This window comes from Cydia pomonella, chromosome 2, assembly GCF_033807575.1.
Source record: "Cydia pomonella isolate Wapato2018A chromosome 2, ilCydPomo1, whole genome shotgun sequence".
In the NCBI taxonomy this organism is placed as follows: Eukaryota; Metazoa; Arthropoda; class Insecta; order Lepidoptera; family Tortricidae; genus Cydia; species Cydia pomonella.
In genome coordinates, this window is record NC_084704.1 from 24,924,180 (window position 1) to 24,948,769 (window position 24,590).

Consider the following 24,590-nt stretch of genomic DNA (forward strand, 5'->3'; position numbering starts at 1 on the left):
CTATTTTGTTGATTTTATTTTATTATGTTACAATTAATACTTTCAGTGCCAAGCGCCCCATTTCCAATACAAAATGAACACACATCTGTGTTCTTGGCAGTGAATGTGTTAACAATTTTAACGACATGCACTATCTGGTCCTATGGTATTTCAATATAATCAAGATGATTCATAGGCATTCATTCTTATCTTAAGTGGTTTAAAATCACTTATAATTATTTTTGTGTTAGTAAAACCATTTGTTTGAAATACATTTCTTCTTGCTTTCAGGCTCATGTTACAACACCTGAAATGAAGCAGGTAAATAGTAGGACAATAATGTGTTTTCTTTATTTTTATAAATTTACCTAGAGCTGTCACTAAACTAAATAAGGTCAATATGAGTAAGTGTGGCTGACCTTCACATTGCAACTCGCAATAAACACTAATCAATGTGTGAACATGCCCCAATATACACTTACCCTTATTGACCTTACATGACTTACATACTATAGTAAAAGTAAGTAACTATTGGTGTTAAGAGGATCCTGCCACAATCTAATGTAATGATTTTTGTAAATAAAACATATTTTTAAATCAAAACTATTACTTTGAAATTGTTTGGGCTGTACTGACTACAGAAGGTACAGATGTGTTATTTTAAGACAATTAAAATATTTTGAGAACAAAGACATGTAACACATTTAGTGTTTCATTTTTACTTTTACAAAAATCACACAATTGATTCACTGGTACTGTTAGCACTGAACATGTTAAAAATAGAAATATACCAGAGTTTAGTGATGACAGTTGTATAAATAGAAATCTTGGAATTAAATCCCATTGTATGATTGCTGTTATGGGAAACGAATATACATATAATGCCAATAAAAATCAGTAAGTTAGTTTAAAAGAAGTTAAGAAAAGTAAACTAGGTTGAATGTAATTTAAACCATCTTCTATTGCATGTAGATGCGACTGATAGGTCTAATAATGACAAAAGTTTTTTGTTGAAATACTGAATTGAAGAGTTTCAATGCTAATCAATTTAACTTGAAAGTTACAGGTAAATGGAATTGAAGGTGGTGGTCCAGAGCGAACCACAGGGGAAGATGGGAACATATACTTGACCGTAGTGTTGTCCCGGGCGGGCGGCGCCGGGCTGGGGTTCAGCATTGCCGGGGGCTCCGACAATCCCCACATCGGGGACGACCCGCACATCTACGTTACCAAGTTGATACCAGGGGGCGCAGCCGCCGCTAGTCAGTTGCAGATTAATGACGCCATATTACAAGTGAGTGGTTAAGCATCTTATCCAATCTAAGGACATTTTTCATATACATATATAAGAAAGGACCATAGTGATGGGGATTAGCCGGAGGTAGTAGTGGTCATCGGCTTTTCTTTGCTTTAGCAATCTTTCATAAATTACTATCGTCTTTTTTGTATTACTAGCTATCAGTAAATCATTATAATACCTACTATTTTTTACTTTAACAACCATACGTTATAAATTTGTTTTTTTTTGTTTTTTTTTTTTTTTTTTCTGGTCTGTTTTTAGCTAAACAATAATCACGCAACTGAACCCTTTATTCCTTTTTACAGGTTAATGAAACAAATGTAGAAAATGTGACACATGCCGAAGCGGTTGACGCACTGAAAAAGGCAGGGAACACTGTGAGACTGGTATGTTATACAAAGCAATTTTGATATGGTGTTTGCGTGCCACTTTATAATGTCCCATGTGAAATTTGGTATAAATGTCTTCTGTAATTCTGTATGTCTACACAGAATGACACTTCCACAATTTTAGTATTACTAACTGTTTTCAGAAAATAAAACGGCCTGGCACCGAAGACACTACAAACACATCTCAAAGTAATAAAGAGGATGCAGTCGAGATAGAACTAGTAAAAGGGGGTTCGGGGTTGGGATTCAGCATAGCGGGTGGCGTGGGCAACCAACACATACCCGGAGACAATGGTATCTATGTCACCAAGATCATGGCCGGGGGCGCGGCACACCGCGACGGACGGTTGCGGGTCGGCGACAAACTGCTCATGGTCAAGAACACCTCTGTGAGTACATATCTACTTGCTGTTTAAGCTTGTATAATTTATGGCTAGGGACATGAATGGCGTGAGGCGTGCAATTTGGCAGCTTCGTCGAGATTTATGACAGTGATACGAAGAGCATGGCGCGTGGGGTGTAGCAATGGATAGCAGCTCAACAACAAACTGTTTATGGTCAAGAACACATCTGGAATTGTTAGTGTATTTGTGTTGTCGCCCCCACGACGAATGCTTGCCTTGCCTACCTCAGGATATCACATTTAACACGTTGGCTGCGGCGATTAAGTAGTGTAACTCGTAATTAATCAAGTATGCTTGGTATCAGGTTTTGCGGCCCAATGCCGCAGTGAGCGTGCTAGAGAATATAAAATAAGCTACTAACTATGCAATTTATTTAATTTATTTAGTTAATTAAATCTGATTTAGATGGGCCCAAAATCAAGTGAATGTTTACCATTCACTTGAATTTGGGCCAGTCTAAATCATGGGTACAAAAATATAGCCACCTCTTTACTGTAAGAAAAATATTGTATTGTTTATCGCCATCTTCGACTCGTAAGAGAGCATACCTATTAGCTTTTCATACGCAATTACGTATACACGTACGATTGTATTTAATTTGTTATTTGTATGTAACATGTTCTACTTTACGTACGTCGCGTGCCTTGAAAGCTAATGAAAGGGCTATTGTTACAAAGTGGGAATCTAGATATCGTCAGTGAAACTTTTGCGTGTAGGCAAGGTTACACATGCTATGATAATAAAATAAGGCAACATGTAACGACGTCGCGACTACTGTATTAGGAATAGGTAAGTATCTACTATGATTTAATTACCATTTATTATTATGGTTGCCCTTACAGGTATTACGTGATTAAAGATATTGATATTTTGTCGAGATAAAACATATTGAATATTTTCTTTTAAGATATTGGAGCAGTCCATGAAATTATCTACCATGTCATATAGGTGTAAACACAAAAGTAATACTGGCGGTGCCCATGACTCTCGCTTCCTTAACTTATGCAAACCACTGTGTGCATGCGCGTAACCAAGAAAATCGAAGAAAACTATGTTACAACGCCTGCATCTCTATTACGTAAATTGTTCCTGGTTTATGTATGGCTCACCAACTGTCGTCGTTTTCAGCGCGGTGACGTAGACCTGGACAACGTGACGCACGAAGACGCAGTGGCCGCGCTGAAGGCGTCCGGCGAGCGCGTGCAGCTGGTTCTGGTGCCGGGCCCGCGCCACTCGCACCCACCCGGTCAGCCCTCGCCGCGCAGCTCGCGCGCCAACACGCGTGAGTGTCCTCTGTGTAGCAGCGCAAGCACGTACACCTGACAACGTGACGCACGAAGACGCAGTGGCCGCGCTGAAGGCGTCCGGCGAGCGCGTGCAGCTGGTTCTGGTGCCGGGCCCGCGCCACTCGCACCCACCCGGTCAGCCCTCGCCGCGCAGCTCGCGCGCCAACACGCGTGAGTGTCCTCTGTGTAGCAGCGCAAGCACGTACACCTGACAACGTGACGCACGAAGACGCAGTGGCCGCGCTGAAGGCGTCCGGCGAGCGCGTGCAGCTGGTTCTGGTGCCGGGCCCGCGCCACTCGCACCCACCCGGTCAGCCCTCGCCGCGCAGCTCGCGCGCCAACACGCGTGAGTGTCCTCTGTGTAGCAGCGCAAGCACGTACACCTGACAACGTGACGCACGAAGACGCAGTGGCCGCGCTGAAGGCGTCCGGCGAGCGCGTGCAGCTGGTTCTTGTGCCGGGCCCGCGCCACTCGCACCCACCCGGTCAGCCCTCGCCGCGCAGCTCGCGCGCCAACACGCGTGAGTGTCCTCTGTGTAGCAGCGCAAGCACGTACACCTGACAACGTGACCCACGAAGACGCAGTGGCCGCGCTGAAGGCGTCCGGCGAGCGCGTGCAGCTGGTTCTGGTGCCGGGCCCGCGCCACTCGCACCCACCCGGTCAGCCCTCGCCGCGCAGCTCGCGCGCCAACACGCGTGAGTGTCCTCTGTGTAGCAGCGCAAGCACGTACACCTGACAACGTGACGCACGAAGACGCCGTGGCCGCGCTGAAGGCGTCCGGCGAGCGCGTGCAGCTGGTGCTGGTCTATCTATCGCTATCGATATAGTACATTACTATAGAGGACGGGAAACGAAGGGTTGCAGGCCAAGTAGATATAGACGGCCGAGCGTAGCGAGGTAAGATAGGGAGACGCGGCCGGCAACCTCCTTTCCCGCCGAGATTTGTATAGTGCTTTTCTCAAACTTGCAATGAAATAATTAAAAAAAAAATAGGATGATGATGATGATGATTGTTTCATGTCCTAATGTGATAGGTTATTCAGTGGGTGGAGTATTGAAGGGGAACAAAAATGTAATCATTTTGGCGCTACCACGCACGCCATTACACTTTTTTCTTTTCTTTTTCTTTTTTTTCTTTTTTGTGTTTTTTGTTGTTACCGAAAGGGGAACGAAAATTTGATTATTTTTACGCTACGACGCACGGTTTAGGAGATACAGCCCTATAAAGATTTCTGCATGACTGAAAAAAATAAAACTTTTTGGGGTTGTATCTTCTAAACCGTGCGTCGTAGCGCAAAAATAATGAAATTTTTGTTCCCCTTCGAATCCCTGAAGTAATATTTAACAAACACAAAAAAGAAAAAAAAAGAAAAAACAAAAAAAATGAAAAAAAGCATACTGGCAGAATTTTGCTTATAGGTTTTTTTATAGTTGAATGCCAAGACGTGCCATTATTTGACGTTAAAAAACAAAAAAGGTTCTATTACAGGCCTAGGTGTGTAAGGCTGTATGAAATTCCTTTACATATCATCATCACTCATCGCACCTGATATGTACTATTTCCGGACCTAATTTGAAGTAAGTCATGTTAACATTTCATTACAAGTTGGAGAAAAATTAATTACCTAACAAGATAAAACTTGTTTGAAATGGTACTTAAATATGGTACTGGCCTTATGATGAAAGGTAATGTGTTTGTGATCAGACGCACTAATTTCTTTACAGAATGGATCTTTGCTTGAAGTGAAGAGTATAGTTTTTTTTTACTGACAAATAACTGCCGGTATCAACTCGATTATTGATTAGAATACATACAGTGAAAAACTACCAGTCATATAAATTCAAGTTTTATGCAATACAATAACATTTTTATTGATTATATAGAGGATACTCGTAAGATTAACCCGGAAACCCGATTGTGGATGATAAATTAATCCCCACAATAGCGTCAGCTGTTTCCATAACCTCAGGTCGCTTATCACACAGCTGTCAATGCTGTCATTTGCCGTCGCCCCCGCAATGAGTAGTCCTGTCTATTTTTAGCGTCGAGCGTCGCCAACTCCCTACGGCGGGAGGACGTGACGGACAGCACGGAGGAGCCGCGCGTGGTGGAGCTGGAGAAGGGCGGGCAGGGGCTGGGGTTCAACATCGTGGGCGGCGAGGACGGGCACGGCATCTACGTGTCCTTCCTGCTGGCCGGCGGGCCCGCCGAGCGCTCCGGCGAGCTGCGCCGCGGCGACCGCCTGCTGGCCGTCAACGACACCGACATCACCAACGCCACGCACGAGCAGGCGGCCAAAGCTTTAAAGGTAACATAACCTGTCCTTGATTCATTCATTCATTCATCGGCCAAGAGCATGTTGGGATTGTTAGGCCATGCTCAGTGTAGGGTTCCGTAGTTACCATTCTGTCACAATGATACTTAGATCATGTATATTATAAGCATAAGAGAATACCTACCTTACGCAATAATTCAAAAACTGCTGGATAGTTTTCATTAAGCGTTAATTTTACTATTTTATGAACCCATGGTTCAAAAGTTAGAGGGGGAGGGAGGAGGACACACGTGCATTGTTTTCGGAGCGATTAATTCCGAAAATATACCCTTTATCAAAAATGGTTGTTGGAGACCCATATTCTTTAAAAAAAAAAGACTTCTAACGATAACCCACACTATTGGGTTAAAACGAAAAAAAAGAAACATTTTGTATATGAAGCCATTAAAGTTTACGGTTCCATTTGTAATAAATTTGTAGTTAATTTTCAATACGGTCAATTGTAATTAACGTTCGGCCAACACTGATGTGAGGTACCCTAAAAATATTTTTTCCAGTTTTTATTTTACCATTCTGTTGCCATGCATAATTTATGTATCCATGCCAAATTGCTCCTTTCTAGCACTAACGATCACAGAGCAAAGTCGCGGAGGACATGGCGAAACTATAAGGGTTCATGTTCCTAGTGACTATGGAACCCTAATAAAAACTTGTGTACAAAAAGTAATATAAAGAAATTATTGCTTGAATGGCTTAGCTTCTTAGTTGTATCTTGCGATGAATTAATAAATGAAAATGAACGAATGAATTAATATTCTATAACAAACGTACATATCGAAAATATACAGAACAACAAACAATCATTCTTCATATTTGTGATACAGTAAAAAAAAATGTGTATGTGTTTTTAGGGAACGGGACAGAATGTAAAGTTGACAGTTGTATATAGACCACAAGAGTACAACAAGTTTGAAGCTCGAATCAATGAACTGAAACAGCATCACACACTTTTGCGGACGTCACAAAAACGATCCTTGTATGTCAGGTGAGGAATCAGAATAACTATTTTGATATTTCTAATTTTGGATTATTTACATTTGATGCTTAGGGCCTACGCTAGCTGACGCGGACGCCCGTGCGTGCGCACGCGGGTGCTATTTGTAGGTGAAATCCGCCCCACGCGTCCGCTTCAGTTAGCGTTGCTCATACTATTTTTCGTTAACCCGCTCGTCCGCTCCGTGCACCCGCGTCAGCTAGCGTAGGCCCTTATATGCCACAAGGGCCTGAACAAACCCTTTGAATGCCATCAACGCCTAGATGTGTTCTGATCGCTCTGCCTACTTTGCTATCCTTTATAAACTATAGTGGTCATTGTGGCCGCTATCAAAGACTATTCATGTGTTTGTTGTCACTTCAACCGCCAAGACGTCAACTGACGCGGGCGGCTGCAGACTAATATCAACCTTCGTGCGTTCCGACAAGGTTCACGATGACGTGGCGTGGCGTTCAAAGGGTTAAGAAACGTATCACTGGACAACACGTATCAGTGGCAGATTTAATAAAATGTCATTACACATCTGAATATAGTCTGTTTATACATTAAAAACCTGTGGAACTGATTAGATCTAGAGTGAATTAACAGTAACTACTCATTAATATTGTACAGAGCACTTTTCGACTACGACCCGATAAAGGACGACGGCCTACCCTCTCGGGGGCTTCCATTCCGATACGGCGACATTCTGCACGTAACCAACGCGTCAGACGACGAATGGTGGCAAGCCAGGTATTTATATCTGTTCTTGGTTTCTTTAATATATATCTTTTTTTTTATATCGCAGAAAATCTAGCCTAATCGTAAAAGGTTTTGGTGAAATGGCAAACACATTGGGTATGTGTAAGTAGAACCGCAGCTCCTCCATTTATATACATATATGTATAAATAGAATGTTAGTCATTTTAAAGTTATTAATTTCTTAATAGTATTTTAAGGTAGGTACTATTTTTTTTTAATTTGTATTTTTATTTTGATTATTAAGGTCTGTTCAACTTATACGAGGGTTGCTTTTCAAGTTGTGTCGTTTGAAATAACCACAGACAATTTGGAAGTATATTATCATTACCTATTGTTTAAAATAAAAATTACCAGAATATTTGATATACTTTAGCATTCTCTCGAATCAGTTTTGGAAACACTTATTCCACTCTGAAGTGGCCAAAATGGCCAATTTGTATACGTCCACCGCTTCTGCGGGTGTGCTAAAACGTTGACCACAAAGACCTTGTTTGATTTTTGGGAACGTGAAAAGATCGTTAATCGTTAGGGCTGAAGTCAGGGCCATACGGTGGGTGGTCCAGAATTTCTACGTTTTCCTTGTGTAAAAACGCTTTTGTCACTCGGGAAATGTGAGAGCTGGCATTGTTGTGGTGCATCATTATTCGGCGTTTCGGTTTTTATTCGGAACTGCGATAACTTGTGACAAGCAAACTCTCGCATACCAGTCAGCATTAACCGTTTTACGATCTTATAGCACAACATTGGCAACGTGACCAGCCTTTGCCACGAACGACGCGACCATTTTCTTCGAAGTGTTACTAGAACGTATGACTTGTCGGTTTTGGCTCAGCTTGGAAGACCGAAACAGTCGACTGCTGGTTGGAATCTGGATCATAGGCATAAATCCAAGATTCATCACCACTGATCATATCGTAGACGTGTTTTGACTCCACGGCCAAAACGTTGCATAGTTTTATGACACACACGAGCCGTTTCTTGCTCATCGCTCAGCAAATGTGGTATCCATCGCGAGATTAACTTCCTTACACGTGACGACGGTCAGATGTCTCACAGTGTCGATGTTCTCTAGGGTTACGGCGGATTTTGGACGACCTTCACGTTGTTTGTTATTGAGATTGCAGTGTCCAAATACCAGCTTTCTACAGTCCTAAGGCGAGGTGCTTTGGTACTGAATACAGAAGTCAGCTCTTCAAAGCACGGAATTCGCCTTAACCCTCTTCGAAAGCTATTGAAAATTGGTACACCGTACTGGTTTCATGACTAACTCTTTCGCCGTCCAGGCTATAGGCAGGGTCGTCTTTGGAATTCACTCCCTCTAAATATTAGACAAGCTCCAAGTAATTTTTCTTTCAAGCGGATGTTACGTAATCCTTTGCTAAAACAAGAGTTCGAATAATATCCATCACTATTATATTTATAGTATGTATTTTATAAATATGTGGCAGTTTATATATTGTTATTATTTATTTATATAGTTTATAAGTATGATTTACTTTTTTTATTCATTCAATATATTTCTTTCTCTGCACTAATTCTAGGTATCTCTGTTTGGCCCTATGGTTGACTGGTAGAGAATGCCATTTGGCATTAACACATTCACTGCCGGGAACCCACCTGGTAGGCGCTCGTGAACTTTGTTCAGATGCCGGACAACCCGCTGGACGGGTTGTTTTGTACGCAGTTATAGACCACCGGTTTCTGGGGTAGTGCGCCGTTTTTTGTCTGGCAGTGAATGTGTTAAGTCCGCCATTTGTACATTGTTGTATATATTTTATGCAATAAAGTTTAAATTAATAAATAAAATTATAGCACAGTCAAAAAGCATTCTTTTGTTTCGAAAGTCTAAATTCAAAAAGTTTAAAATACTATACTTTTTTTAATGAATGAAATTTATTTAATCCAGAAAATTATTTCCATATACATTATACATTTACGCATCATACAATCACATTATATTAAAAAAAATGCGGGAGGTTTTTAAACGACATTTAAGTCTTGTCGTTTAAAAACCTCCTGCAATGTTTTTATTGTAATGTAATTGTATGATGCGTAAATGTATAATGTTTTTAAACGACAAGACTTAAAAGGCAGCCCTCTTATAATAATTGTTAGAATCGTTACAGATTCAAAACTGTAAAGTTATAAAAACTACCTTGACTAAAATGTGCATAATTATTGTTCTAAAGACTATCCCTGTATTACAAAGACAAGTAATCTTTGCTTACTTAATAAAAGAAAAACTAGAAACATAGTTGCGTTTAATCTGTTGTTTTTGATTTGACTTGGTTGTCGATTGACAATTGTTTATTCTGTCGTTCCCATGGTCGCAGACGGCTGGACACGACGGACCCCGACGCTATCGGCATCATCCCGTCGAAGAAGCGCTGGGAGCGCAAGCAGCGAGCCCGCGACCGCCAGGTCAAGTTCCAGGGCCAGGGCACGCCCGTCAGCACTGTGAGTACTGCCCGCGACCGCCAGGTCAAGTTCCAGGGCCAGGGCACGCCCGTCAGCACTGTGAGTACTGCCCGCGACCGCCAGGTCAAGTTCCAGGGCCCGGGCACGCCCGTCCGCACTGAGTACTGCCCGCGACCGCCAGGTCAAGTTCCAGGGCCAGGGCACGCCCGTCAGCACTGTGAGTACTGCCCGCGACCGCCAGGTCAAGTTCCAGGGCCAGGGCACGCCCGTCAGCACTGAGTACTGCCCGCGACCGCCAGGTCAAGTTCCAGGGCCAGGGCACGCCCGTCAGCACTGTGAGTACTGCCCGCGACCGCCAGGTCAAGTTCCAGGGCCAGGGCACGCCCGTCAGCACTGTGAGTACTGCCCGCGACCGCCAGGTCAAGTTCCAGGGCCAGGGCACGCCCGTCAGCACTGAGTACTGCCCGCGACCGCCAGGTCAAGTTCCAGGGCCAGGGCACGCCCGTCAGCACTGTGAGTACTGCCCGCGACCGCCAGGTCAAGTTCCAGGGCCAGGGCACGCCCGTCAGCACTGAGTACTGCCCGCGACCGCCAGGTCAAGTTCCAGGGCCAGGGCACGCCCGTCAGCACTGTGAGTACTGCCCGCGACCGCCAGGTCCAGTTCCAGGGCCAGGGCACGCCCGTCAGCACTGTGAGTACTGCCCGCGACCGCCAGGTCAAGTTCCAGGGCCAGGGCACGCCCGTCAGCACTGAGTACTGCCCGCGACCGCCAGGTCAAGTTCCAGGGCCAGGGCACGCCCGTCAGCACTGTGAGTACTGCCCGCGACCGCCAGGTCAAGTTCCAGGGCCAGGGCACGCCCGTCAGCACCGAGTACTGCCCGCGACCGCCAGGTCAAGTTCCAGGGCCAGGGCACGCCCGTCAGCACTGTGAGTACTGCCGACGCTGAACTCACACAATTGGCTACTTGACAGTTTTTTGTGAATAATGTCAATCGATCTTAATTTTCCTGAAGATTAAATGTCTATACACGGTGTAAGTGTAACATGAGGAAACCGAAAGATTTTAACCACGCACTTCTGAGGCCAAAAGAAGGAAAGAAGAAAATGTTATATGAGTTTAAGTAAAAAAAAAATTTTTTTTTTTTTCAAATTTTTGAATGTATTTGTACAAGTACATAAAATTTAATGGTAAAACTGGCAATGAAAATTAATTTTTACGATTTTTTCTATCAATAAGGATATTTAGATTAGGTACGCCCCATAATGCCATCATCGCCATCAAAAAATCGTTTTCCACTAAGTTACAATAAAAAATTGCTATTAACTTTGAAACTAGGCGAAATACAGAAAAGTTTATATGACTTTTTTGTCTCTAAATCTGATCAGGAATACACTGTTAGAATCTTTCGGTTTCCTCATATTACACCGTGTATGGAACACCAAAGTCTGAAATGAGAGTTAGAGTCTGTCGCTCGCACTCGACGATTGAAACGCCTTTAACAAAATCATATTGTAATGTGACGTCACAATACATCAGTCAGTCCTAACCTAAATGTATGTAAGATCAAGAAAATTGCTATTTTGACCCTGAAATATTTGGGTTTATGTATTTAGTTGTCGTACAATTTATTTTTCAATAAAATATAAGGAATCGAATGATACCATATGTTTCTATTCTATATAGAAAGTAAAAAAAAAAAATGAGACCTTGCTGCCCTGTATTTTTTTATAATCTTAATATGTCTTTTTAAATTCCACTTTTTTATAATGAATGGCTCATTTTCTATCAGTTTAGCTTAATTTTGTTATAATATTCAACATTTCTCAAGTACCCAATAGAAAAAAAAATGTGAAAAATACTAAGCGTTTTTCAAAAAAAAAAAAGTCTGTTTGATACATTTTGGCGGACCAGAAGTAGATGTTTTCTATAGAGAGCTAAATATTTTTCGCGATTTCGGGGTTGGTTCAATTACATTGGTCAATGTTGCTCGCGGTATGGCCTACATAAGGGCTCCTCTACACGATGGCACAGCGTAAGCCAGTCTAAGGGACGCAGCTATGCGGTGGAATGAGATAGCAATATCACTTACTCCCTCTAACGCATAAATGCGTCCCTTGGACTGGCCAGGGCGTATACATGTTCATCAGTTAAGAATACTTTTTATACGTATTTCCAGAGCCAATCAACTTTAGAAAGAAAAAAACGGACCTTGTCCTTTAGTAGGAGATTCCCCTTCATGAAGAGCAGAGAAGATGGCAAATCTGAAGACGGGTCCGATCAGGAACGTAAGTACCATTCTCGGTTACAAACTTCTAACAAAGCTTATACTTATTCGTTACTAATTACACAAAGTATGCTTTGCCCCTAATGTAAAAATGCATACTTTCTCCATAAATCCTGTCTGGTAGCACATTTCTCAAAACGGCTTGTCTAATGGGTTTGCCGAGAAACTTCTAGGAGTATGGGAAAGTTATTAGCTAAAATACCCTGATTTTAAAGCATTACAAATTCTGTCAACGAGAATCTGGAAATCCTACTGGGTAGGTAATATTTTGTCTTCCACTACAAATGCAACCTATCTCTCCAAGTCTCCGTAAACCAGTTTGGGTTGGGTTGTTTTGTTTATAGTTATACATTCCGCTAGGGTGGAATGGCTATTAGGCTGTTCAATGTATGTGTTCGCATATCCACGCAAGTAATGAAGAATGCCTACCCAAACTGGTAAGCCTGCAAATACTGGTAATGCCTAACTTTTGATGTGACTGGATTATTTTCACTAGTTGTTGTGTACTCCACATTTGCTTCAAGTTGGCCGTCGATACAATGACTAGTAGTCGACAAAACGGGTTATTCCCACTAGTTACCACCAAGTTGTTACCAGTGGTAAAAGGTGGGAAAAAAAATCCCAGTAGTTACCACTGGTAACAACTTGGTGGTAACTAGTGGGAATAACCCGACAAAACACAATTACGTACTTTATTTTTTAATGCCCAGTTAATAATTTTCGTGATTGTATTAAATCTAAGTCTAATTCGTAACAAGTATTTATTTTTCTACCCGTCAACAAGTAAGTTATCAAAATTTGTAGTGTTATAAAAAAACTCCCTGTATGTTAAATTACGTCATTTTTGCATCAACGGCATGAAATGTACGGACCCTGCTGATAAGTATAGTCGTTAGATTTGTAGCTGGCCCCCAACGGCTTATCCTTTGTCCATTGTTAACTAAAACGGCGCGTGCCACTACCTGCAAAAAAGGGCCCGGTTTTAACTTTAACCGGTTATTTAATTACAACTCCTATGGTAATTGAAATAAGATTGAAAATGAACAAATGTAAAAATAATTTGCGATTTCTTGTGTAGTCCCTATAAGGTTACTGAGTGCCGGCGAGTCGAACGCTACCGAACCAGTCTAAATTGTGTCCTCGATATGCACAACAAAGGCGCGTTATCGGAGAGCGCACCTACACTGGTTTTTTGAGCGTTGGACTAGCCCGCGCTCAGGTGCCAATTAGAATTATACGTCCCTTTTCTTTGCAGGTAGTGGCACGCGCGGTTTTAGTTAACAATAGACAAAAGATTAGCCGCTTCGGGCAAGCTTCAAATCGAACGACTATAACCGTAAAGTCTTGCGGACAGTTTTTGTACTGCTATAAAATCGAGAAGCGGGGTTATATCACCTACGCCTCTGTTATCTAAACCTCAACCAAAACATTTTGTTACAGCTTTCATGCTTTGTTATACACAAGAGGACACTAACGCCGATGGTAAGTGCACATATGTTTACCGCTCTATTTACATTATTACATTCGCTATTTCGCTGTTTATCGTATCGTAGGACATTTACGCAGTTTTTTTCATGCGGCTGGCTAAATAACCACTGTATTAAAGATAGGACGTTTTTCTATAAAAGCTATTTGCTTATTCTAACCACAGATATTTCGCACACGTCGAGTTACACGTGAATAACAGTTATATAGGTTCTATGTTACAAGACCGTACTAATGATGTGACTTGTGTTGCTATGAATCATCTGACTCCTCCACACTTGCTAGCATTCTGCAGTAACTTCTAACAAGATTATAATTATGTATAATGTGTATGTATATTTGAAATAATCGTATATATGTTCATTTATATTTTATCCCAAATATTACTAAGTATAATATTACTTTCTTACTGCATAGTTAATCTATGTAGCTCGAAGTATACTACTGGTATGGATGTCTCGTCAGGCCTCGGGCTCTTTGCGTAATTTCACACAATTCAATTCAATAGACTTCATTAAAGTAGTCCATTTGGTCTTATTACTATTAAATTGAATTTCAAATTTGTCCTGGATCTGTGTGAGTAAACTATCGCTTGTAGTGTCTATGGTAAAGCATGACGGTGCTTTATTATTATAGGTTTTAGTTGTTACTCCAGTGCCGGCATCATAGTCGCTTGTCGAATATACTGTGATGTTGTGAGCGACCCGACGACAAGCTATGTACTTTATTACCGTTGCGTGTTAGAAAGTATTTAAGTATTTTTTGTCAAACACCTCTTTGCCACACAACTTTGTTTAGTGCTTTCGTATGCTATGGTTTATACATATAGTTCGTATGTAGAAATGGTTCATAAATTGACGCTATTTTTTACTATAGGCTATTTTTTGGAACAAAATCGTGGAGGTTGATAACATGATAACAATCAACATTTTTTTACCTATTTTGCGACCGAAATTACAATTCGTGAACGCAATTATTAATGTGTTCATCATTTTATTATTTTTACTTGGGTCGCAATTACATCGATCAGGCTTGTCGAGTGGTACAGATAGATAAACAGGGTTGGGTGGTGAGAGAGTGGGCGATGCGATGTGTTCACGTGTAGTGTATGTGGGTCGGCGGCGCGCGCCGGGACCCGTCCCGTGCTTCTAGTTGCCTACGTGCCGGCATACCGCCGTACCCGTTCATCCAATTACTCGCGCGTATTATTCTTTTGCATTTTTTTTTCCTAAAGCTACTCATGACACGAGTTCAAAGTTTCTGTCTCATCCGACTCCTTAAATCGGTCGGTCTCTTACGGGCCGGGATATCTCGCTCCGGAAGGTCCTCTAAAGTTTAAACCTCCGGCGCGGCCCGGGCGCTTCTTAAAGTTTTTAAATGTATGTAACGTTAATTTTTCTACGTGTAGGGGAAATCTTGTACCGAGTGGAACTTCCCATGATGGAGGAGATAACGCTCATTTATCTCGAGGACGAGAGTAAGTTTTGGGAGTGAGGCGTAGCTTGCGAGTGCCGTAGCCGATACCTTACCTCCCGCATTCTGGTTATGATCATCAATTAGAGACGTAGTTTTCATTTCAATAACACTCCAGTTTTTTTTTTATTATGTTGTCATTCTTTATGTTGGGTTGTTTTTTACAATCATACAACGCGATAAACGATCGGCCCACCGCGCCCGATGGGGTCCGGCGCGAGAGGGGCGGGGGGCCACTGGAAGCACGCGTGGACAGCGGCACGCACGGCGCCGCACGCATGGCACGCCAGCGCCACGCCCACCGTGCACCGCACTCAGCATGCCGACCAAACATCGACATACGACTTCACGACATACCATTCGAGCTTGATTTTTCAGTTTTTCAGAATTTATGCTGTGCTGATGTTTTTAGATTTAGTTTGTTATACGCTTCTATGACGTAGGGCCGCTGTAATTATTTACTTGCTTAGCAAACGCAGTGTCTATTACGATGTGCACAATCGCTTCGAACACTTCGGTCTCGTAGTATTATATTAGCGAGGATTAACTAAAGCGCCTCCCTTATGCTTTACTTAGTTCTGGCTGAATATTGTCACGTATTCTGGAAAAAATGTACAAGCATGTAATAGAAATAATGTAGGTAGTGACAAAGCGTCAGCCGGCTGAAACAGTTCGAGTTATAAGTAAGTTTTGCTGCTAAATAAACTACTATACGTTTTACAACACTTATACGAACTCGCACTATTTCAATTGGATGAGGAAAACAAGTGATTATAAACTATGTAAAATAGGTTCACTCTGACAAAACAAGACACATCTCAATCGAACCAAAACATTAAAAATCAATATCTGTAGTATATTTATATCTAAACACATAATACTAACATACACTCAAAATATTTATTTATATACTTAATACGATAACTATTCCATCTTACTACATTATTAACCACCGACGTCTACATGACAATTTTTCAGTATTTGAGAATCGTAATATCACTATCGCAAACTCCCAATAGCCAATTTTTTTGTAGAAGTAGGTATTGCACGCCTGATAATAGTTTGTGAGTTACTGCGTACATAGTTATCCAGCACGCTTCGGAACTATAGAGTGAAGGTTAGTGAGGGCCATATTTATGTATTTTGTCTGTAAGAAGCCTTACAACAATAACTTTTATTACAGTAAGAAATTGTAGGATTATGAATAGCAAATTGAATATTCATAATGTATTAAATTTGTTATATAGGGTAATGGGAACAAGTAACCCGATTGATTTTGTTTTGACAATCGTCAATACTAGGAATTCTGTATGTATCGTTTGATAAATTGAACCTATAAATTAATTTGTTTAACCGTACAATACCTAGTAACTCTGTTTACCTTTTTAGTATCTGGGGGCTGGGGTACAAAAACAGGGATTAGTTAGGTTTAAGGCAGTCTCATATTTGACTAGGTCTTCACATGAAAGTCTGTGTCATCTTCATCTAGCATTTATGTCTGACTAGCTGTTGCCCGCGACTTCGTTCGCGTGGATTTTTTGGTTGATTGTTGTAAAGCTATTTAAATATCGTGCAGGTGCTGTAAAACACATCAGCTGGGTTAATAATTTGACAACAGTTTCAACAAAAAATACAAACACTCCGCCCCTCCTCCGTCTGCATTCTAGACACGAACTTTCTGCTCGTAACCCACTTAGAGGAAGCAATAGAATGCCTTTTCACGAAGTTTCAAGTCCTCTAACTCTAAAAGTATTTTTCCACCCCTTCTATCCCCCTTGTAAATAAAATACTTTTTTGTTTTCAAAAATAGTGTGTTTTACTTTTTGTTTCTCGGTACCAACTTCAAAACCTTCACCTTCACCACATTAGGGAATGAATATTTAAAAACGCTGAAATACTTTTCTTGTTTTACAGTAGGTATTGTGTCTTTCTACAAAGTTTCAAGTCCCTTGCTCAAAAAAAAATCGCACTCGATACAATTTTTTAAACAGAACTTTCAAAAATGCTGAAAGCACTTTTCTGCTTTTGTAATACTTATAAGGTATTTCCCCACCATAACGGATGAATTTTCAAAAATGCTGAAATGACTTCTTGTGTGTTAATAAGCCTTTTAACGAAGTTTCAATTTCCTAGCTCAAATTGAAACTTGTATCACATTCTCATTCCCTTTTTAACCCCCTTAGAGTTTAACCCCCTTAGGTTGAGTTCAAAATTGCTTCTTGTCTTTGTACACGTCATAAATGTAACCTGATGTGCATATTTAAACTTTCTAGCGTTTGTAGTTTAGGCTCTGAGTTGATGAGTCAGTCAGCCATTTTATATATATAAATTATTGATGTGAAAATAGAGACCTACAATGCACATACGTAGATTTCAATTATTTAGGCGGCCAAAAATATTTTTTTCTGGAAAATAGCTATACGTACAATAGGAAATTAAAATAAACTCCTCTTGATCCGAAAAAAAATATAATTATTGATTATGCAACATATTTACATCGATAAAATACAAAAAATAAAAATTATTTTTTAAATTACCAACAAAATAAAAACGTCGTATGAATTATTAGTTACAAGCATAAATATGGTAAAATATCATATATATCTATATCTTGAATATATACTTATTACAAATAAAACTACTTAAACACATATTTTACTTTGAGAGAATTCAAAGATTATTGGCTATCTCTAGAAGTATTTGGTTTGGCAGCCATCAACATTTCTATAGTTTCAGGTAGGAATGCTTTGTGACAAGGTTTCTTGATTTGTCTGCTTGAGCTGATCAGGGGGTCTGATGTTAATAAAAGCCGAAGTATCTGTGACATTCATGGATTCTTCTGGTGGATAACATTCTTGTCTCGCCTTTAGCAACAAGTCGTAGCAAGGGAAATGTTTTGGGTTTGTTGCTCTTATTATGTCATATTGCCGTCTTGAAAGATCAGCTTCCACGAACATCTGAAGTGCTTGCAGAGGCGTCAGTGGAGGTAACATGTCGTCGTCGTTATTCACTTTAGAATAGGCAGATCTATATTTGCTGGCTCGTGTCGGCGAATTAGTAATTTCTTTGAGAACTTTTGAAGCATTCCTTTGCCCAGTGTTTTGTAAAACAGATTGTGCGGCATGGATGATGACGTCATGCTTCAAAGTCGCGCGGACTTCTTCCGTTTTTCTTCTTTTGCTTCGCTCACTTAAATCTTCGAAAGATTTTGCTGGCCTACCTTGACGAGAGGCCGATTCTATCGGAATCTCGAAAGTTCCTTCTAACCAATCTCGGTTGTTTTTTAGGAAAACTTCTTCGTGTTTACTGGCTTTCATCCATCTTTTCATGAATTCGGTCTTGATATAAGAATACCTTTGCTTCAAACACTTTTTAGCATTTTCGGTGTCTCCATAACGTATCAAAAGAAAATCTTCATACGAATCGAGTTTTTCCCTTAAACTTGGTAAATTTTGTCTTTGTACCTGTTGAAACAGGTACTTCCGAGTCACTATTTTAGTACCCGAGGTACCAGACGGACCTAAAACAAAAAATAATTAGATTTAATACAATTTAGCACAAACTGGGTTTTTTTGTCAATTTCGACCCCTAAGATTCAAATGCTCTTATTTGGGAAACGCGCGGGTTTCCGCGGCTAATTTTTTACTGGTATGATAGAAAAATAAGTAAAGTATAGAAAAATAAAGAAAACATTGCTCGGACGGACCCTTAAGTTAGTTAAAAGACATATTTAATTGTAAGAAACACAAAAAATCTGACTTATTGATAGAGCTATCTTTGAAAAATTAAAAGTTTATCAAAGGCAGTAGAAACTAAAAAAGTTACTATTAAAAAACATAGGTTCTTACCTGAATTACTGCAATCCATCACTGACACTCGAAAATAAGTAGTTAAAAAACAAATATGAATTTTACAAAAGTTGTAAGTTTAGGAGCGACGAGAACAGACACGTACACGTTAAGCGATTATCGAATTCCGACTACCTGAGGGAAGCTCTTGCGCATCTACGAAGGGTGGGAGGGGGTGCCCATTGTATTCCCGGAACTGTTTACTACCTGAGTAAATGGTTATCTTATCATTAGTTTTTTTTTCGGATAGCGAGTTTTGGCCGCCTAATTAGTTGAAATCTACGTATGTGCAATGTAAATGCTGTTGCTAGCGGTCAACTTTATTTTAACTACTAGGTTATTTTATGTATTCAGGTTATTTGGTGTACAATTCAAATTTATTTTGTACACACACGGAGAGGATAGCGATAGTTTGTCACAGGTATACCTAGAAAAAATCAGAAACAGACTATTTTACCCCCAAAAAATCTTACCTATACCCAAGTCGAAAGCAAAACATGCAACATCTAAGATCATGTGATCAATCATGGGTACGATTATTTATGTATCACGAAATGTGGCCCTCGAAAACCTAGACAACTAGTGTCACAATTTTCATTAATGAATAAACCTCACATAAATAAATTCACTTAAGTTTCAAGTGTGCATAATTAAATTCATTCAAGTCATAAACTAATTGAATATAATGGTTTTAGTCAATTAAGTTTAATGTCTGTGAGTTATATTTATGTTGGTTGTCGTGTCAGGTCAAGACGAGACGGTGTTGTCGTACGAGACGGTGCAGCAGCTGACGATCTCGTACACGCGGCCGGTGATCATCCTGGGGCCCCTCAAGGACCGCATCAACGACGACCTTATATCGGAGTTCCCTGATAAGTTCGGCAGCTGCGTGCCCCGTAAGTTTGCCTTTACTTAACACATTTTCCACACCTATTTCGCTGGCTACAGGTTTCCTACAACCTTCGACACCTTTGAATATAACGTTATTATATGGAAGGTAGAGTCCGACAAAAAACCGTAAATAGGTGGCGCTACAATACATAGAATACTTTAAAAAAAATCTAATCATTGACAGCGCACTTCACTCCGTCAATAACGCCTAGGTTCTTAGCTACTCTAGCGCTACTCTGGAGAGATTTGGAACTATTATTTATAGCTAAGAGCTGGACACTTTTGCAACAGTTCTGCCTATGGAGATTCTATTCCTTGCCTTCCATACGTTATTAAACGTGTAAGGCAGACTTGACACGCAATTGTCCTACATTCGACTTTACCCGATTATTTTATTAATTTTTATACGTTCAAGGCTTACAATCGCTTTCTTGTAACACATATGTTAGCGTATAAATGATATTTTCGTATACTTAAAAAAAATATTTAGTATATTAATAAGGGTGGAAATCTCCTGATGTATGACCATCACTGCGAATGTTTGGTACAGTGTGATAGAATAATTATATTGCTTTACAGACACAACGCGACAACGGCGTGACTACGAGGTGGACGGACGCGACTACCACTTCGTAGGCAGCCGGGAGCAGATGGAGAGGGACATACAGAACCACCTGTTCATCGAGGCGGGCCAGTACAACGACAACCTGTACGGCACCTCCGTCGCTTCCGTCAGGGAGGTCGCCGAGAAGGTACTCAGATGGCCGATTAGTCGGTCAAATCTATCATGATATATAAAGGTCACATTTGGATGGCAGCTAGTAGCAGCTTTGTATAAATTCGGATAGGTTTTAAAAACAATCGCTTTGCTCCTTGCATCGCGCTATTTATCATATGGACGGTCATATATATATTTATTCCCCGTATGGCTCTACAGCAGTGTGCTCCGCCGTTGCACATAACAACACTAATATTTCCCCTGAGGATTATCCGTATAATCATTCTAAATTCGTTCTCGCAGGGTAACTTCAAGCATAACTCTCTATTGCCTCTTGAGCAGCATTGATTTTCCTTAAGACAATCTAAAAAACTTCGTGTTTTGTGATGTTGACGACTTCGTAGTAGGTTCCCAGCAGCTTCGATAGGGACGCCTTAAATCATCATTTTCCTCGCATTTCCCTGCTATTTGCCACGGCTCATGGGAGCCTGGGGTCCGCTTGGTAACTAATCCCAAGAATTGGCGTAGGCACTAATTTTTACGAACGCGACTGCCATCTGACCCTCCAAACCAGATAGTTAACTAGGGATAATTCCGGTTTCCTCACGACGTTTTCCTTCACCGAAAAGCGACTGGTAAATATCAAATGATATTTCATACATAAGTTCCGAGAAACTCATTGTATCCACCGGGAACCCGCGACCTACGGATTGCAAGGCGCACGCTCTTACCGCTAGACCGCCAGCACTTTTTATAGCCTTAAATAATACAAATAAAAAATACTGTAATATAAATATTATAATTGTAACAAAATACTAGACGGACTGCGATGACATACTTAACTATAATCTGGTAAGCCAAATTTTAAAAAGGCGCAAAATTAAATATTTTCGGTACTACAGTTTTCAAATTTGCCGCCTTTTTGTACTGATAAAGTTGGCTTGCCAGACTTTACCTATATATGAATTTAATGTGATAAAATGATAATAGGAACAGACCTTAACAGGCCAAGGTGATAAGTGCGACAGTGACAGTTGCGTTTCGTTCGCTATGGAGCTTAACCCTTTATCAGGCTGACAGTTCAAAAATGAAAATCGATTGTCAGTCTTACTCATCGAAAATAGAACACAAGTTTGAAGTGCCGTATGTGGGAAATATATCTCCCTTAGCCCGGTAAAGGGTTAAGCGGTTAGCATTGTTAAGGAATGCGACCAGTAGAGGAGAACATTGAGCATACGAAAGCATTTTTGTCCAAGCTGAAACGGAGACCTTCGCTAACACTCGGTTAATCATATATTTTACTTGTTCCAGGGTAAACACTGCATTTTAGACGTGAGCGGAAATGCCATTAAGAGATTGCAAGTGGCACAACTTTATCCAATAGCCATATTTATTAAACCAAAGAGTGTAGAATCTATAATGTGAGTATTTCTTAACTGTGCTATTTATACTCAGAATAAAAATAAGTTACGATTTACCATCTCAAACTTCCCCAATCCCCACGCGTTTTTTTTGTCACTTAACTAATATCTACCTATCTAATGATCATAATCACATTGTAAAAAATGTAGGAAGTGCTAAGAAAAAAAATTGAGCTTAAATGTGCTTTAATTTTTTTTAGGGAAATGAATAAGAGGATGACAGAGGAACAGGCAAAGAAAACGTTTGAGCGCGCTCTGAAAATGGAACAGGAGTTCGCCGAATACTTTACTGGTAAGTAAATGAGTTGTTTAGATTTAATAATCGCTAAACCCAAATATTTCCTGTCCCGCCCGCCTTGAATGTCGAAGCGTTGGCCGCCCGGCCGTTCAGCGGCGTCCCTAACAGCGTGTCGTGTTCGCAGCCGTGGTGACGGGCGACACGCCGGAGGAGATCTACTCGAAGGTGAAGGCCGTGATCACGGCGGAGAGCGGCCCCAGCGTGTGGGTGCCGCGCCGCGAGCCGCTGTAGCCGCCCGCCGCCGTCCCCGCCGCAGCGGGGTGGCGAGTCCCGGCGCCGGCGCCGGCCCCGTGAGCAATCATTAGGACCGCGCCCGAGCCCGAGCCCGATAAAGTCGCCTTTATAGTTTAACGAGTAGCCGCCGCTTCGTCGATACCCCATCCCGGAGTTCGTTTAGCGTAAGTTACCGTTTTAAATATCTATTTAATGTAAATTATCACTCGTGCGTAAAGTTGACCAATGACTCGCTAATCGTTGTAGTATGTGCACTACGCTTAAGTTTATCGTGCGGATATATTGACTAGCGATAGTGTTGACCGATCGCGATGTTTGTATCGAGTTGTATTGTTCCCTTATTTATCTATACATACTAAATTTAGTTACTCGGAGAATCCCACTAATAATTATACGCTTCGATTGACTACCTATGTAAATTGATTGTACATTAAACAAATTTAAAATTGTATTAACATGTTAATTTACTCAGGTTGCTAGATACATTTTGAATCTTCGTCATGTTATTAAAGTTTAATAATAGTGAAGTTATTACTATTACTTGACGAGTCACGGTGCACCGGTGATGTTGACATAGTATAATAATTACAAGCTAGTGTTATGGACGGCCGGTGATACGTCGGCCGTCGTGTTCTAGTGTAATCTAGGAGTAGCCCCACGCCCACCTCACGCGCCCATGGCTAGGCTAAGTCTCGTTGCATTATCAGGATTATTTGCTCAAGCGGCAAACTACTGTAGCCACTGAATCTCATGACATATTCTGCACTCTAATGTCCTCCCCGACACATTAGGCGCGGTGCAAGTTGTTTGTTGATCATTTTTATAGTAAGCAATTGTGTTATCTGGTGTGAAGTGTCTCACCAATTTAAATAGTATTTGACATTTATTTATTGAGAATTTTATTTTCTTACTGAATAATAGAATGACCATCTGCAAATATGGCACAAAGCGCCATCTGAGGATGCAATACTTTACTGTTATATCAACTTACGTCGCTTTATTTTATTGCATAATGTAATGGAACACTGGGAACCCATAAATATTCCCATCGTACTTAAACTAGTTTTAAGTTTGATGTGTTAAATAGCTATTTAATTTCATGACAAAATATTATCTACTGATATTATAGTCAGTTACTTCGGACGAAGGAATTGCGACTAGCTTTTATTGTAATTACGCGCTGCATTCGCCTCGTCGGTCCTGTATAGCTACCTGCCAAAGATATCAATATATTAGCAATACATCATCTTTCAAATTTTAATTGGTTTATCAATATAATTCAAGTTTTATTATACTTAGATTTAGGTAGTTTGCGATAGCTAGTCGTGATTCCTTAATAATTATCAAACCTTGATATAATGTATATAACAGTTCAATGCTATGTAATAGAACTATTTTAATTTATTTTTAATATGTGACAACTGTATTAACAATTATTATAATGGAAATGTTTTATTTTAATAGGTATTTATTTTATTTTACTTTATCGCGTTAAGTAGGTATTGAATTAATCAAGCATGCTATCCTGTGTAAATTATTAATTTAGAGTCATTATTAATGAAGTCTTAACATTTTAATTATTAGGAACCCATATTTGCAGATGTACAATGTTTATGAGTTAGTGATGTTCAATAGACTAGTTTAAATAAAAATTATTTACGTTGAAAATTCTATTTGAGTTTACCTGATCTCCGTTCGTTTAATTTACCCTATTCTAGTATAATCACCACCCTTGTTGGACTGTTCAACGAAAGTTGAAATACCTATAATAAATGAGGAGTGTCTTTTCAAAAGGGCTTATTTCCACTTTCAACTTTTTTTAAACTCTGAATGTAGTTTTGCTAAAAGTAGAGAAATACATATATACTTTGAGTTTCAAGTTCTAATAAGTCTTGTCCTCAAAAAAATAATAATACAAAAATCAAAGTCCGGATCAAAAGGCCCTTATTTCTCTCTTATAATATGAGAAACAATGGGCCTTTTTATAAGTGTGTATTATACATTATTTTTTATCTACGTTGAATCAGAACTTATTGTAGGACTCTAAAATTTGAAGCTGGCTATAAAAAAACCAGATAAAGAAAAAAAC

At 40.3% G+C, this 24,590-nt stretch overlaps 1 protein-coding gene across 1 annotated transcript in view; it reads left to right on the forward strand.

The window, feature by feature from the left end:
* LOC133534729 (disks large 1 tumor suppressor protein) overlaps positions 1-24,172 on the forward strand; it is a 69,523-nt gene extending 45,351 nt beyond the window's left edge. Inside the window, exons 6-22 of the mRNA XM_061873974.1 lie at positions 271-300; positions 1,046-1,273; positions 1,585-1,665; positions 1,812-2,057; positions 3,201-3,354; positions 5,403-5,668; positions 6,547-6,680; positions 7,302-7,421; positions 9,764-9,887; positions 12,026-12,134; positions 13,574-13,615; positions 15,027-15,095; positions 19,686-19,835; positions 20,410-20,582; positions 21,860-21,969; positions 22,170-22,261; positions 22,392-24,172. Coding sequence (XP_061729958.1) covers positions 271-300; positions 1,046-1,273; positions 1,585-1,665; positions 1,812-2,057; positions 3,201-3,354; positions 5,403-5,668; positions 6,547-6,680; positions 7,302-7,421; positions 9,764-9,887; positions 12,026-12,134; positions 13,574-13,615; positions 15,027-15,095; positions 19,686-19,835; positions 20,410-20,582; positions 21,860-21,969; positions 22,170-22,261; positions 22,392-22,498 — 2,235 coding nt within the window. The 3' untranslated portion in view covers positions 22,499-24,172. The remainder of the gene's footprint in view (positions 1-270; positions 301-1,045; positions 1,274-1,584; positions 1,666-1,811; positions 2,058-3,200; positions 3,355-5,402; positions 5,669-6,546; positions 6,681-7,301; positions 7,422-9,763; positions 9,888-12,025; positions 12,135-13,573; positions 13,616-15,026; positions 15,096-19,685; positions 19,836-20,409; positions 20,583-21,859; positions 21,970-22,169; positions 22,262-22,391) is intronic.
* The last annotated feature ends 418 nt before the right edge of the window (positions 24,173-24,590 follow it).